Here is a 14,799-nt window from a genome sequence, read left to right as displayed (position 1 = left end):
CCCTCGATAGACACTAGTTTATCAAACTGACTGTACGAACATGCGTCGATCATGTTACTGATGTGATTGCTTCTGAGTCTGTGTGATGGGCAACCACATGATTTGAGGCACTCTAGTTATCGAACTCACTACCCGTTAGAATTACCCCTTCATTTATCATCCACCCACAGTTAGTAGTAGACCTTTGCCATCTTATGATTGTACAAATTTTGTGTTGACCCGGTATACAGGCAGTGCCTTTACCGGTACTGAATTAATAATACTAATATAGCACTTTCCGGTCCAGATCTATCTGTTTACGCTGACTTCTGCCACTTTTCCCCCTTTACCCTGTATTCATCCTTCCCCACTGTTCCCAGCGTCTCCCTTCCAACTTGACTGTAGCCGCTATATTTCTAGCTATATTTAGTATTATTGTTTTAGCTCACATGTGTATGCAAATCTTATTCGCTCGTGCTTGCATTAGATTGTAGTTGGAAAAAAAAACATGCGTCGATCATACAGTCTGAAAGTGAAAGCTCATGTGCGGCATGCCGAGCGAGATGCTGAGCGAGATGCCGAGTAACATCAACTGGGATCCGGAGGGGTCGCGAATTTCCCCCCTCCAGAAATTATCCCGGCGTAATGCATGTATGCAACTGGACTAATACATATTTTCACCTCTTTGTATCATTTACGTAGCTGGTGTTAGTGTGAAACACAGAAGAATTAGCTATGTCGGCTAAGCTTCATACTGTGTTGTGGACGATCTTAGCGTTGCCAATGTGTGAGTTTAGCGTGTATTTTGTATGTTGTATGCAACCAGCTGCGGTATGGCTTCCCACGCAACACGTTCCGTATCAACAACCATATATGTAGCTACAGAACGATTATGGTACGGTACGATTTGGTTATAATCCGACTTATTGCACCAGTTTTGCTACCGTCTTCAGAAAGTCAGTCTATACTCGATCGTGGCGCTGCCGCGCTCATGTAGCTATATGAGACTGGATTTGCGAAAAGGGGTCTTCCACACACATCCAATTTATGAACTTTGACGATCCATAACTTGAGATTAGATAAAGTTATTGACTTGAAGTTTGGTCACTAGTAAGCACCAACATAGCGTTAATAGATGGACAGCTTTGTATCTTTCATGAACACAAAGCTATGGTTTTCCAATTTCATAGAATTGGATGTGTGTGGAAGACCACTTTTTGCAAATCCGGTCACATATATTCCCCAACGTACACGCCGGCTTGGTAGATTACGCGGTAGATTAGCATTTCTGGGTGGCCTCCCTGCATGGTTGGCACCGAATGTGGCGCATCCATGCGTGGTTTTTGATTAGCCAAGAGTTCTTATAATAGCCTAGAGCAGTTTCAAAACCATGGTAACCAAAAATTACGCAATGGACACACCCAAATCGCCATGTTTTTGTACCAGACTGTTTCATGTTGCAAGTTGAATTCCTCGCTAAATTCATGCCAAGATTATTAATACGTAAGGAAAAGAGATGCCAGTGATAGAATAAAGTATGTAGGTGAGTTATTACGCATTAAAAGATCCGTACTGCCTCCCAACAGGGCAGTTTCGTAGGAAGGAGAAATGCGTAAAGATGGAATTGGCCAAATTGCGACCTATTCACCGCCCAAAGGTGGTTAAAACTAGGGGAAACCTGCAGTATAGGTCTTTATCCAGCACCACAGCATCGTACAGCCACATCGAGCTATCCCCGAGTTAGCCAGAATCACTCATGTGCTGGGATTCCCACTTCGTGTGAAAAAGCAGACAGCAAAATAAGACCGCTAAAGTTTAACTGATGGTTGATTTCGACAATAAAACTTAACTCTAGCAAAATTCACCACTAAGAGTCTTTTTTTCTGGCGTTTTATCACAGTTTGGTAGTACGCCATTACCGATCTCGTGCCTTTCAGGAGCTCTGGCTAATCCTGGGATAGCTGGATGTGGCTGTACGCTGCTGTGGTGCTGGGTAAAGACGTATACTGTAAATTTTCCCTAGTTTTAACCACCTTTGGGCGGTGAATAGGTCGTAATTTGGCCAAATCCATTTTTACGCATTTCTCTTTCCTTCGAAACTGCCCTGTTGGGAGGCAGTACGTATCTTTTAATGTCTAATAACTCACCTGCACATTTTATTCTATCACTGGCATCTATTTTACTCACGTATTAATAAGTCTTGGCATGGATTTAGCGAGGAATTCAACTTGCAACATCTAGCAATCTGGTACAAAAACATGGCGATTTGGGTGTGGTCCATTGCGTAATTTTTGGTTACCATGGTTTTGAAACTGCTCTATAGCCTGAGGCGGGTTAGATTATTGTTATAGTATATAGTAACCGCGAGCACTTAGTCTTGTAATTATTGTTGTTGCTGTTGTTAGTCTTTTTATAAAAATATTTTTTTTTACATGTACACACTCCTAGCCGTGCCCACAAGATCTCATTTTGCTTGATCTGACTGTGACGGTTGCACAAGACCGAGGACTAATCATATCATGTATGTATCATCTTATTACTAATGATGGTTCTCTCTCCGGTTACTGTGCAGAAGTCAAGTACAGATTATAACTGCTGCATGGCCACTGTAAAACTAATAATAATAATAACACACAGGTGTTACTGATGCATGTATTAATACAAAACAATAAAGGGTGGGGGGATGAATACAGGATGGGATAGCTAAACCATTCCCGACCCCCCGTAGTTTGATTACAGCTGAATGGAACACCTAATGAAAGTTAAATAGAGTATTGCTGATCTCTGATTCATAGTTTGTCAGATTGCTACTTTGGCATGTAAGAACTGGAAAATGTAGACTCTACATTTTTTTCTGGGATCCCATGGCATACATTTTCAGAAAGTATACATGTGCATGGCTATACATGTTTTTGTGATGCGATTTACCTATAGTGATAACTATAAGCTTAATTGCAATAGATGCATGTGTATAGAGGTATTAGAACTGGAACTATAACTTCAATGCCTATGGGAATTATGCATTACAGGGTTTTATATGTAGTTGTTTATGCCATTAAGACTAACCACAATGTAATACATAATTATACACATACAGTGTCCACACACAGTGCGTATATATGCTGCAGGCCTCACAACAGCTTACAATGGATATTGAAGGAATTGATAGCTATTCCTATACTTAAGTCACTATTATAGCCTTACAGCCAACGCAAAAATCCATACAGGGTGTTGCTGCAGGGGTGGGGTTAACATAGCTAATAGCACTTAAGACTTATACAGTTGCTGTAATAATTATGATACCACTGCTGTTTAGGTTCATTTGTTAGCTGTCAAACAGATCCCGATGAGATTGAAGCATTTTTGCTCTTTGTCAGTACCTACGATATTCGCAGGATAAATTTTGATGCAACTGGCTATCAAACCATTGTCACAGGACTATCCAATGGTGTTGCAATTGATTTTGACTACTTTAATGACAGAATATATTGGTCAGATGTAAATCGCGGTCACATTAGAAGTGCTCCTCTATCTACTGTATCTCCTATTACTACCCTAGTATCAGGTATGGTTGCATCAAGTATAAGTAGACACATTATGTGTTAGATGATTTGAAATACTGTAAGAGGGAGTAGATACCTGTAGCTGCACTTGTTATTTGTAGTAACAATTCGATTATGACCAACCCTTAAACAATCAGAGCACAACGACCATGCATGCCCTCACTATACCCCTTAATCTAGCTGCAGTCAGCTGCAGTATTACTGTACAAAACAAGACATGGCTGTGTCCCTTACTCTACTGCTTAGCTCACTCAAGATAAGCAGCAAGATCAAGATACTGTAGTGAAGCTGTCACAGCCACATGTGTAATAATAACTATGAAAAGTAAAATAGACTATAGTAGTGCAATTAAAAAATTCTAGGGTTCCAGCAATAAAAACTATTAAAAAGTAGTGACAAGATAATGATGGTAGCATTACACTACATAGCTATGTGGAAAAACCCTTACTTTGGTATTGAACAACTAACATGCCAATGTAAAGATTTTCCCACATAGCTACTTAGTGTAATGCTATGACATAGCTAGTGGTGTAATGCCATCATCATTCATCATACAGTACGATAGCACTTTATAGTAGGGACGACAAAGGTGTGGGCATGGCCCATGAAAAACATCACCTAAAACCCAGCCTTACTTTTCCCTGATGACGATGAAACAGTATTGGTTAGGTAAAACTAAGCCCAAACAAGTCTTCAGATCAACCCGAAATGCTTTCAACAAGTTGCTACAGAATTAAAATATTAAATGGAATTTTCTACTGACTGACTGAGGAACTGACTGACTGATGCCTTCAGACAAGCGTAACTTGATAATGGCTAAGGCTACAGGCTTGATTTTTTTCACTGTTCGACGTCGCTTCGGCCCGATAGGTGCCTTTTGGAATACCGCAGTACATACAATGCATTCTTTATGGACTTACCAGTGTCCTCCTTTGTGTCCCATTCGTCTTTGCTGACAGCAAAAAGTGTTGATTTGGCGGTAGCATGTGATGATTTCCCTTCGTAACAGAAATTGTCCGTATTTTTCATTGTGGCTACTTTAATTGCAGAGGTACTTTTCGAACAGTTCTTGATTCATAATGTTGTGTAATGGGTTGAACATAGCTGACAACGAAGTGTAATGAATGCTTCACTTTTCAGATGATAATTGATTGCTGGGGTGCACAGCACCATTTCTTTCTTTTGATGCAGTGTGCATGGGTTCACCAGTCACAATAATTCACAAAAAAAAATTTAACAAACAAGTATGCAAAAATAGGAATTTTCAACTAGAGTAGGGACCATAGCACATTGATAAAAAGTACTGAAACAAGCTGGAGTAGTGCATGATATTAAATCACAGTACAATAATAAGAAGTGTTATATCCCTACTGTGCTCAAGATACCATACTGGAAATGCATGGTAGGATTATAACGTGACACTTCTTATTGTTTTACTGTGATTTAATATTGTGCACTACTCCAGCTTGTTTCAGTACCTTTATTGATGTGCTATGGTCCCTACTCTAGTTGAAAATTCCTAATTTTTTTGTGTACTTGTATAATCTTGTTTCAATACTTTTATTGGTGGAATCCTTTAAGTATAATTGCACTAGTACTGCTTTACGCATGCTATGAGAACTCCATGGTGCTTAGTTTACATGCTCTTATCACTGACTGTAGGACTGGGTGTTCCAGATGGTCTAGCTATTGACTGGATCAACAACAAAATGTACTGGACTGATACTGGGAGAAACAGATTAGAACAATCTGATCTCAATGGAAATTTTCGTAGGACACTTATTAGCAGTTCTTTAGATGAGCCCAGAGGAATAGCATTGGATCCTCTCAATAATGCTTTGTACATGACAGAGTGGGGTCGCTCCCCACGCATTGAAAAGATGCGCTTGGATGGCAGCAACCGACAATACATAGTTACACAAAACTTGGTGTGGCCAAATGCTGTAACTGTTGACTATTTTGAACCTGCCTTGTTCTGGGCAGATGCTTGGACCGACATTGTAAGAAGAGGAGACCTGAATGGAAATAATGTTGTCACTTTATTAAGTGGCTCTACTGTCTACCATCCATTTGCTTTAACTCAGTTTGGTGAACGTATATACTGGAGTGACTGGCGTCAGTATTCCATTGAAGGAGTAAGCAAACACACTCCAGGAATGGATCATGTCAGAATAACTGGTGGATTTGTAAGGCCTACAGGAGTGCATGCTGTTCACCCTCATCGGCAAGGAGGAGAATGTAGGTCTACCTACATAACAATGATATCAATGATGTGCATGTCTTCTTTTCACATACAAAACAAGATCTTTTCTGTCTTTTTTATGAGATAGTGTATGTAATTATGTATAATGGCCTATTGTAGTAGTATAACAAAAACACATTATTGTATTTTTCAGCCCTGTGTTTGCTCAACAATGGAGGATGTCAACACAGATGTGTGGAGTCATTCTACAGTCACTATTGTGCATGTAATACTGGGTTCATGCTTAACTCAGATCAAGAAACATGTTCAGGTATACATTTCACATTACAAGCAGCCACCATTATTGCTTTTCTTACCAGACATTAATGAGTGTTCATCCAGTAATGGAGGCTGCTCTCAAATATGTACCAACACTGTGGGAAGTTATCAGTGCAGGTGTATTACTGGGTTCACCTTGAGCTCACGTATATGCATTGGTAAGTATTTTAGTTTGTGGTATTGTGTTTAATGTTGCTGTATAACAACAGACCAGAATGAATGTTTAAACAATAATGGAGGATGTGCACAAACATGTCAGAACACAGTTGGGTCATATTACTGCACTTGTCAGGTTGGATACAACCTCAATTCCAACCTCCGTAGTTGTGATGATATTAATGAGTGTGTGATGGGTCATCCATGTCCAGGAGAATGTGTTAACACTATTGGATCATTTCAGTGTAGATGTTCAGGTGGACAAACTTACGATCCGATTACTAACAGATGTATTTCTCCAGATTACTGTGCCAGCAATCCTTGCCAGTATCGATGTGTCAGTGGTAGCTCTACCTATCAGTGTTATTGCATGTCTGGGTATGTTCTAGCTCCAGATGGTCGTAGCTGCAATGATATTAATGAGTGTCAGTCAAATAATGGAGGTTGTAGTCAGGTATGTGTGAACCAACCCGGCTCTTATCAGTGTTCCTGTAACACTGGGTACACACTTGATGGTAACGGTCGCACTTGTAGTCGCATACAATGTCCAAGTCCACCAACAATTAGTGGATTCACATTTACTTGTTCAGCACCTCATTATGTTGGGGATACTTGTCGTGTTACTTGCACAGAAGGTGATGCTGATCTTGCCGGAAGTGATACCATAAGTTGCTTGTCTACTGGATACTGGGAGGCTGCTAGTGCTGCGTGTACCATCCCAATACCTAATGAGGCACCAACAAGTGTAATGTTATCTACTAGTAGTATATTAGAAAATGTTCCTGTAGATACTGCCATTGGTACTTTTATTGTGACTGATCGTAACCTTAACCAAACCCACACTATTGCTTTAGTAGATAGTGCTGGAGGAAAGTTTAGAATAGAAAACAGAAATTTAGTTGTTAATGGGGAGCTAAACTATGAAGCAGCTAGATCTTATACAATCAGAGTACGAGTAACAGATAACGGTAGTCCACAAATGAGTGCAACATTTAGTCTCACTGTTAACATTCTCAATGAAAATGAACCACCATCAACTGTTACCATATCAAATAACATTATAGCAGAAGATACCTCTATTAACACTGTGATAGGGTCATTGCAGTCTACTGATCCTGATGTAGGCCAAAGTGTTAGGTTTAATCTGTTAACCACAGGTGGGGGTAAGTTTGCATTGAATAGTAATTCCCAACTAATTGTAGCATCAAGTTTGAACTATGAACAACAGTCTCGGTACATGCTTGGTTTTCAAGCTTCTGATTCAGGTTCACCGTCTTTAAGTACCATCAGTACAATAGCTATAACAGTACAAGACCGCAATGATGCACCAACTAACATTAGTCCATTATTTTTATCAATTCAAGAAAATCCTACTATTGGACAAACACTGACAACCTTTACAGTTGAAGATGAAGATTCTAGTGGCACTTACTCAGTAGTCTTAACTCCCAGCTATGGCTTAGTGATTAATAATCTTCAGTTAATTGTTAGTGATGCCAGCATGTTAAGCTACGAAGCTTACCCTAGTCACAGTGTCACAATATCCATGAGGGTAACCGATGGTGGGTTTAGCCTTATTAGACAACTAGCCATTCAACTTGCAGATACCAATGAAGCTCCTACAGGAATTTCACTATCATCTTCTTCAGTACATGAGCACAGCTCATTAGGTAGTGTAATAGGAAGCTTAATGGCTAATGATCCAGATCTTAATGACACACATGTGTTCACATTGTTGTCAGGTGTGCATAGTAACTTAGTAAGAATCGAGGGAAGCTCTCTACTTGTTAACAATGATATTGACCATGAAACATTTTCTTCATTTTTCATTATGATAAAAGTGGCAGATAAAAGCTCACTCACTTTTACCCAAACTCTATCTATTTCTGTCATTAATGAAAATGAAGCACCGGGTAACTTTACCTTCACCCCAAGTTCAACATACACTTGTTCTCCAGCTAGAGCTGATTCAGGCTGTGTACCAGAGAACACACCACCTCCTCAGACAATTGGTCAACTATCTGCCACTGATCCTGATGGTGATGCTATCTCATATACTTTGAGAGATTATATAGGAGTTTCCTCATACTTCGGTGTAGATCAGTCATCTAATCCTCCCCAATTATTGCTGTCTGGTGACACACTTAATTATGAAACAAGTGTATATGGGAGTCACATTGTCCTTGGCATTGAGATTGCTGATACAAATGGACACTCTTCCACACATACTGTACTAATTGAACTATTGAATGTCAATGATCCACCCACTACAATAACACTGTCTAATTCAGTGATTAGTGAAGATGCTCCAGTTGGTCAAATCATTGGATCTCTTGAAGGAATGGATGAAGATGACGGTGACGGTGACCAACTAACATACAGGTTGGATTACAATCCTAGTGGACTGTTTGGTATAGATGATAATCATTTGGTAGTTGCACAACCTTTAAATCACGAGAGTGCAATAAATGTACACAACATCAGTATCATTTGTAGTGATGGGATGGCTGAAACTTATCCAATTTGGTTTGTAATTGAAATCAGTGATGCTGCTGAGCCCCCAATCAACATAACACTAGACAGTGATACAATACCAGAGAACAGTCCATTTCATACTACAATTGGTATTGTTATAGCATACGATATGGATGTCGGTGAGACTCTAACATATCAACTAGATGATAATGCAAGAGGGAAGTTTATACTTGTACAAAATGGAGGTAACCAAGTCCTACAGTCACTTGTAAGCTTTAACTATGAAGAGGAAAATGCATACAACATCATAGTGAGAGTAACTGACAGTGCTAACCATTTTAAACTACAGATATTCAGTATTCAGGTAAATAACTTAACTCATAATTCAGTAAATGTGTCAAGTTTCTTAACTTATTGTATAGGTTGTTGATGTTGATGAGCCTCCAGAGAATATCGTACTGCATTACAATCCAGTACGTGAAGGATTAAGTGATATCATTGTTGGAATCCTTACTGCTGATGATCCCGAAGGAAGACCACTGACTTTTCAGGTCAATGATCCATCAAACAAGTTTACGGTAAACATTACAGTTACTATTAATTGTATACTAATGTATCAATTGTTCACTTCTAGCTGACTCATGTTGCTCACAATGACACTTATACACTGAGACTGATTGGTGCACTGAACTATGAAGAATCTCAAGTTCACACCATTACAGTTAACGTCACTGATAACACAACTACACCGGTCACACGACGTATAGATATAACAGTTGTGGATCAGAATGAACCACCTACTGATATCATAATTGACAATTTGATGGTAGAGGAAAATGTAGCAAATGGTACCATGGTGGGGTCCATCTCTGTGGTTGACCCTGATGCAATAGAACAGTTCTCTTGTGTTCTTCTTGATAATAGTAATGGATTATTTGGCATAGAAGGACTTGTGTTAGTTGTGACTGGTACAATTAATTTTGAACGGCATTCATTACATAGTGTCACTGTGGAATGTTCAGACAAGGGACAACTGGTATACACAAAGGTGTTCAGTTTGAATATCTTGAACATCAATGATGTTCCAACTGGTATTGAATCTAACACTGGGTTATTTGAAGTAGCTGAAAATATGCCACCATCTACACGAGTGGCAAATCTGAACACTATTGATGAAGATGTTGGGGACACTTTTACATATCTAATTCTTGACAACACCGACAAGTTTAGCATCTCTGGAAATGAATTGCAAACAGTAATTCCACTAAACTTTGAAGAAGAATCATTGTATCAGGTGTCTATTCAAAGTATTGACTCTGAAGGTGATAGTGTCACTGTTACTATTAATATTCAAGTGACAGATTTAAATGATGCACCAAGTGATGTCTTCTTTGTCACTGCCCCAGTTGTCCCTGAAGATGCTGCTATTAATACAACCATTGGTAGGTTGGAGGTTATCGATGAGGACATTGCAGACAGCCACACCTTTGATACGTCTGGTGTATCATACAATTTCTGGGTAGATCAACAAGGCGTTGTCTATACCATGTCAACACTTGATTTTGAGGAATCACCAACGCTGTTATTTGATGTTGTGGCTTATGACAGTGGTGATTTAAATAGGCTAAAAACTTTGACAATAACCATCAGTGATGTTAATGAAGCACCATATGAAATTCTTTTATCCACATATGAAACTGCAGAAAATCAACCAGCAGGTAATTTTGTAGCTACTGTCACTGTGGAAGATCATGACTACAATGAAACTTTTGTATGTCAGTTGATTCAGCCATCACCATATTATTTTGAAATAGTTAACAATGATTCGGACATCACTCTGATCACTTCCAACTCTACCATCAATTATGAAGCAACCGGATCATTTTTGATAACACTTGACTGTTATGATCATGGTGGACTAGTGTACAGTAAAGACATTGAAGTGACTATAACTGATAATAATGATCCTCCAACTGAAATAAGATTTGTTAATGCTCTGTACACTATCCCAAATGGACAGATGGAAATGTTACTGACCATTCCAGAGGTAGAGATCCGTGAAAATGCTGATCCAGGTCAAGCAGTTACGGATATCATAGTGACTGATGAGGATGTAAATCAAAGGCATACATGTGAAATTATTAACACTACTTACCCTAATTCCTTTACCATAACATCTACTGGACCCACTCTGCAAACCAGTGAATCCCTCAATTTTGAGCAAACTGATAGTGTATACTTAGAAATCAGATGTTCTGACAGTACTGAAAGTATCACTGCTGCACTTTTGGTTGACATTATTGATGTGAATGAAGCTCCTACTGGTGTTAGTTTAGTGCCTAATGTTGTGACCGAAAATTCTCCATCTGGTACACTTGTGGGTGTGTTTAACTTTGTGGACCCTGATGATAATGCTGCATCTCAGTCGGTATATATATTTACTTTAGGTTCAGCAAGTGCTCCATTTGTTATTGGTCGTAACTCTTCACATTGGTATCTGTCTGTGAGCAGGCAATCAATAAACTATGAAGCATTGTCATCATTTACCCTTAGCATTTCTGTACTGGAAGTAAATCCAGAAGGAAATTTTTCATATGTTCAAATTGTTGAGGTGGATGTAGAAGACATTAATGAGTCACCAAATGGGTTAACATTTCATGATGGCTACACTTCTGTTGTTGTACCTGGCGACACACATCCTGGGATTGTTGTTGAGACTTTTACTGTGATAGATGAAGACCACAATGACTTTCATATCATAACTGTTATTGGTGGAGATGCTGATTTATTCTTTGAAATATCAGGCCAGAATCTAATATTGGTTGAAGTGCTAACACCTGGAGTTTACAGTCTATTTCTTGATGTGATGGCTACTGATTCAGGTAATTTAACAATCACCCAACATTTTAGTATCTCCATTATTGACATGTCAACTTGCAACACGAGCAATCCCTGTGATGAACATGCATTTTGCTTCATATATCGACCAGGACAGGCTTCATGTGTGTGTGAACTTGGTTATTCTGGAGATGGATATTCTTGTGATGATATAGATTACTGCAAGAGTAACCCATGTCACCCTAACAACACCATTGGCAGATGTAAAGATGGAGAAGGAGGTATTGATAACTACACGTGTGACTGTGTACCAGGATATGATCCTCCCAATTGTTTTAATGAGACCAATGAATGTGCTGATATGCCTTGTGATCCACTTGGAACATCTAGATGTATTGATCTGTTTAATGACTTCAACTGCACTTGCCGTAAAGGCTTTTTTGGAAAGAGATGTGAAAACATTACTGATAACTGTGAAAGTATGCCATGTAAGAACAATGGGACCTGTTATAATCAACCTGGTGGGTTTACTTGTGCCTGCCCACTACCATTCTTTGGTGACCTTTGTGAAAAAGACACAACACTTTGTGACAAAAACAATCCTTGTCCTTTTAATGGAACATGTCAGCAACTAACGGATACTTGTGTGTGTAGCCCTCCATACTTCCACAACTGTCAACATTGTGAAGTTGGTTGCTTTTGGGATAACGAAACAAATGAATGTGTTGACTTTGACGAGTGTGCCAACAATCTTCACCCATGTGGTGAAAACACATCTCTGACTTGTGTCAATTTTGAAGATAGGCCGTGTACATTTTGTTGCATAGAGAAGAATGGCAAGATAGCATTCTGTGGTCCATTAGAAGGGGGAAAATTTCGTAGTACATCTGAGGATGTTAATGTGCCTGCTATAGTAGTTCCCACTACTCTAATACTAATAATTCTTGCTTTAATATTGATCTTGACAGTAGGATATTTAAGATACCGTCACTTGAAGGGTAAGAACAGAGGTCTTCGTAATGAAAAGTATGTTCCATTTGAAGATGATGATGCTGTGCCAGTTAATACCACTACATCAAACAATTTTGCTAATCCCCTTTACAGTGATCCATTTGCTGCTCTGCAAGTTGGTGTTGCTAACCCTGCATTGAAGCAGCCAGGATATCGTGGCTCTCTTGCATCTACTGGAACTAGAGTTAGTTATATTAGCAATGATTCACAGTATTTAGAAAATCCTGAAGTGAAACATCATTCAATTATTTCAAATCCTTTATTTGCGGATAATGATGATGTACCCACAGATGTAGATGGCTATGAAGAGCAAGAACACTAACTGACTGTTTTGTTAACACTTAGTACAACTGTCTCTTAAACATTATGTTGTGTGTGTGTGTGTGTGTTCCCCTTTTCTCTAGATGCACTGATTTTAAATTAGTGTTAAAGTTGTATCATCTTGATTTTTGTTAAGGGTATAATGCATTATTGTGATGTCATCTATACGTACATGTGTTTTTGCTAAACTATAAGAACAGTTAGTATTATTCAGTCAGTTAGCTGTGTGGAATATATGCATCCCTATGTACAGTACCCAGCCTATGATTACTACCATGTGAGTGGATTGATTGATTTTACCCTCATAACCTAATGGTGGTATGGATGTTCTTCAATGACTCTTTATATGCTATTTTTGGCTAAAACTAATGTTGATGTTCTATAATTATATGAGGTTAAGTCAGTAAACTTATGGACAACATTGTTAGCCACAATACTAGGGCTGGGGGATAGTATGAACATATCGGAATATCGGGACAGTTATCATGTATTTATTGCCTATCATTTGAAAAATTACTATTGGACAGTAATTAGCTAAAATGTAAAAATATGCAAATATTCATGCAAAACACTTGTAAGAATAATATTTGGGAACAAAAATCAGTATAAAAAGGCTGTTTAGTCTTTTAGTCAAAACATATCCATAAGTACATCCTCCTTGCATATCTCTGTGAAGGTAATAAGTAGATTTTAACTATCGTTATACTATTGTCTATCATGAACAGTGTCTTACTACGATCAGACATCACTATCCCAGCCCTACACAATGCACATGCCAACTAACATACACCTGTAAACCTGTGAAGTATTTAAAGTACATATGTATGCACGTACTAATATTGAAGACTAAATTGACCATGCTGCATGGCACAAATATTATGGTCATAAAACAATTTCTCCAAAATAGATGGTTTAGTTGTGATGTATATATTGAAACTCTAATAGATGCTGTCCTTCTAAGGAACAGGGTCTGGTTCATAAGACCATTCGTGTTGACTCACTGAATATTTCATTGTAAACTTAAAACACAAGTGGGAATAAATTACCTCACCCTTACCCCTTAATTATAAGACACCTATATACCTTGAAGTATAAAGCCACTAAGCATGCAAGAGTATAAAATGATTAAAATGTTCTACTCTAGTTATATTAATTTCAATGGAGACACTCAGTGGTTTTAACCCTGAGACCTATTTATATGCTACCATCGTCAGCACTGGGTGTTTAACTATAGCTATTAGCTAACTGCATGGATATATTATTATCTAATCCAAAACAGCCAAGCTGTAAAAAAAGAGTGCGGCCCTGAGAAAGGCTATGGTGAAAAAAGATGTGAAATCCAAGGTGGCGGCCAAGAAATGGCTGTGATGGTAGGTTAATGGTAAAAATTTTAATAACGACAATTCAAGTGAATTTTGTGCCAAGACCAAGCGGCACCAAATTCACTGATTTGTTGTTATTAAAATTTTTACCATTAACCTACCATCACAGCCATTTCTTGGCCGCCACCTTGGATTTCACATCTTTTTTCACCATAGCCTTTCTCAGGGCCGCACTCTTTTTTTACAGCTTGGCTGTTTTGGATTAGATTTCACTTCTTTTTGCATTTGTATACCCCAAAGCCGGCCTATGGCCAGCTTTAGGGCTTTTTAACCTGTCATTATTTTCTTTACTACAGGAAGAAGAAAAGATGAAGCAGGGTGATTTCTTTGTAGCTGACCTCTCTGCAAGGTGATCCTTCTAGCTGATCCCTCTACCGGATAACTTGTTTGTAGCTGAACTCTCTACAGGGTGATTTGTTTGTAGCTGAACTCTCTACAAGGTAACTTCTTCTAGCTGATCTTTCTACAGGGTCATTTGTTTGTAGCTGAATTCTTTACAGGGCGATTTGTTTGCAGCTAAACTCTCTACATGGTAGTTTCTTTGTAGCTGAAC

At 38.7% G+C, this 14,799-nt stretch overlaps 1 protein-coding gene and 1 long non-coding RNA gene across 2 annotated transcripts; one reads left to right on the top strand and one right to left on the bottom strand.

The window, feature by feature from the left end:
* The first annotated feature begins 632 nt into the window (after positions 1-632).
* On the top strand, positions 633-13,075 carry LOC136244408 (protocadherin Fat 4-like). Its single transcript, XM_066035988.1, has 8 exons — positions 633-766; positions 3,296-3,544; positions 5,205-5,780; positions 5,939-6,055; positions 6,105-6,221; positions 6,273-9,058; positions 9,117-9,272; positions 9,329-13,075. Exons 1-8 carry the CDS (start codon positions 715-717, stop codon positions 12,863-12,865), a joined length of 7,590 nt encoding a protein of 2,529 aa, XP_065892060.1. The 5' UTR covers positions 633-714; the 3' UTR covers positions 12,866-13,075.
* Positions 1,701-2,289, bottom strand: LOC136244415 (uncharacterized). Its single transcript, XR_010695235.1, has 3 exons — positions 2,167-2,289; positions 2,013-2,083; positions 1,701-1,968 (listed from the first exon to the last, which is right to left on the bottom strand). It is a non-coding gene; the product is annotated as an uncharacterized lncRNA (long non-coding RNA).
* Positions 13,076-14,799: the final 1,724 nt, after the last annotated feature.

Source organism: Dysidea avara, chromosome 14 (genome assembly GCF_963678975.1).
Source record: "Dysidea avara chromosome 14, odDysAvar1.4, whole genome shotgun sequence".
Taxonomy (NCBI): Eukaryota; Metazoa; Porifera; class Demospongiae; order Dictyoceratida; family Dysideidae; genus Dysidea; species Dysidea avara.
Note: the sequence above shows the minus strand (reverse complement) of the source record. Positions and strands in the feature narration are given on the sequence as shown.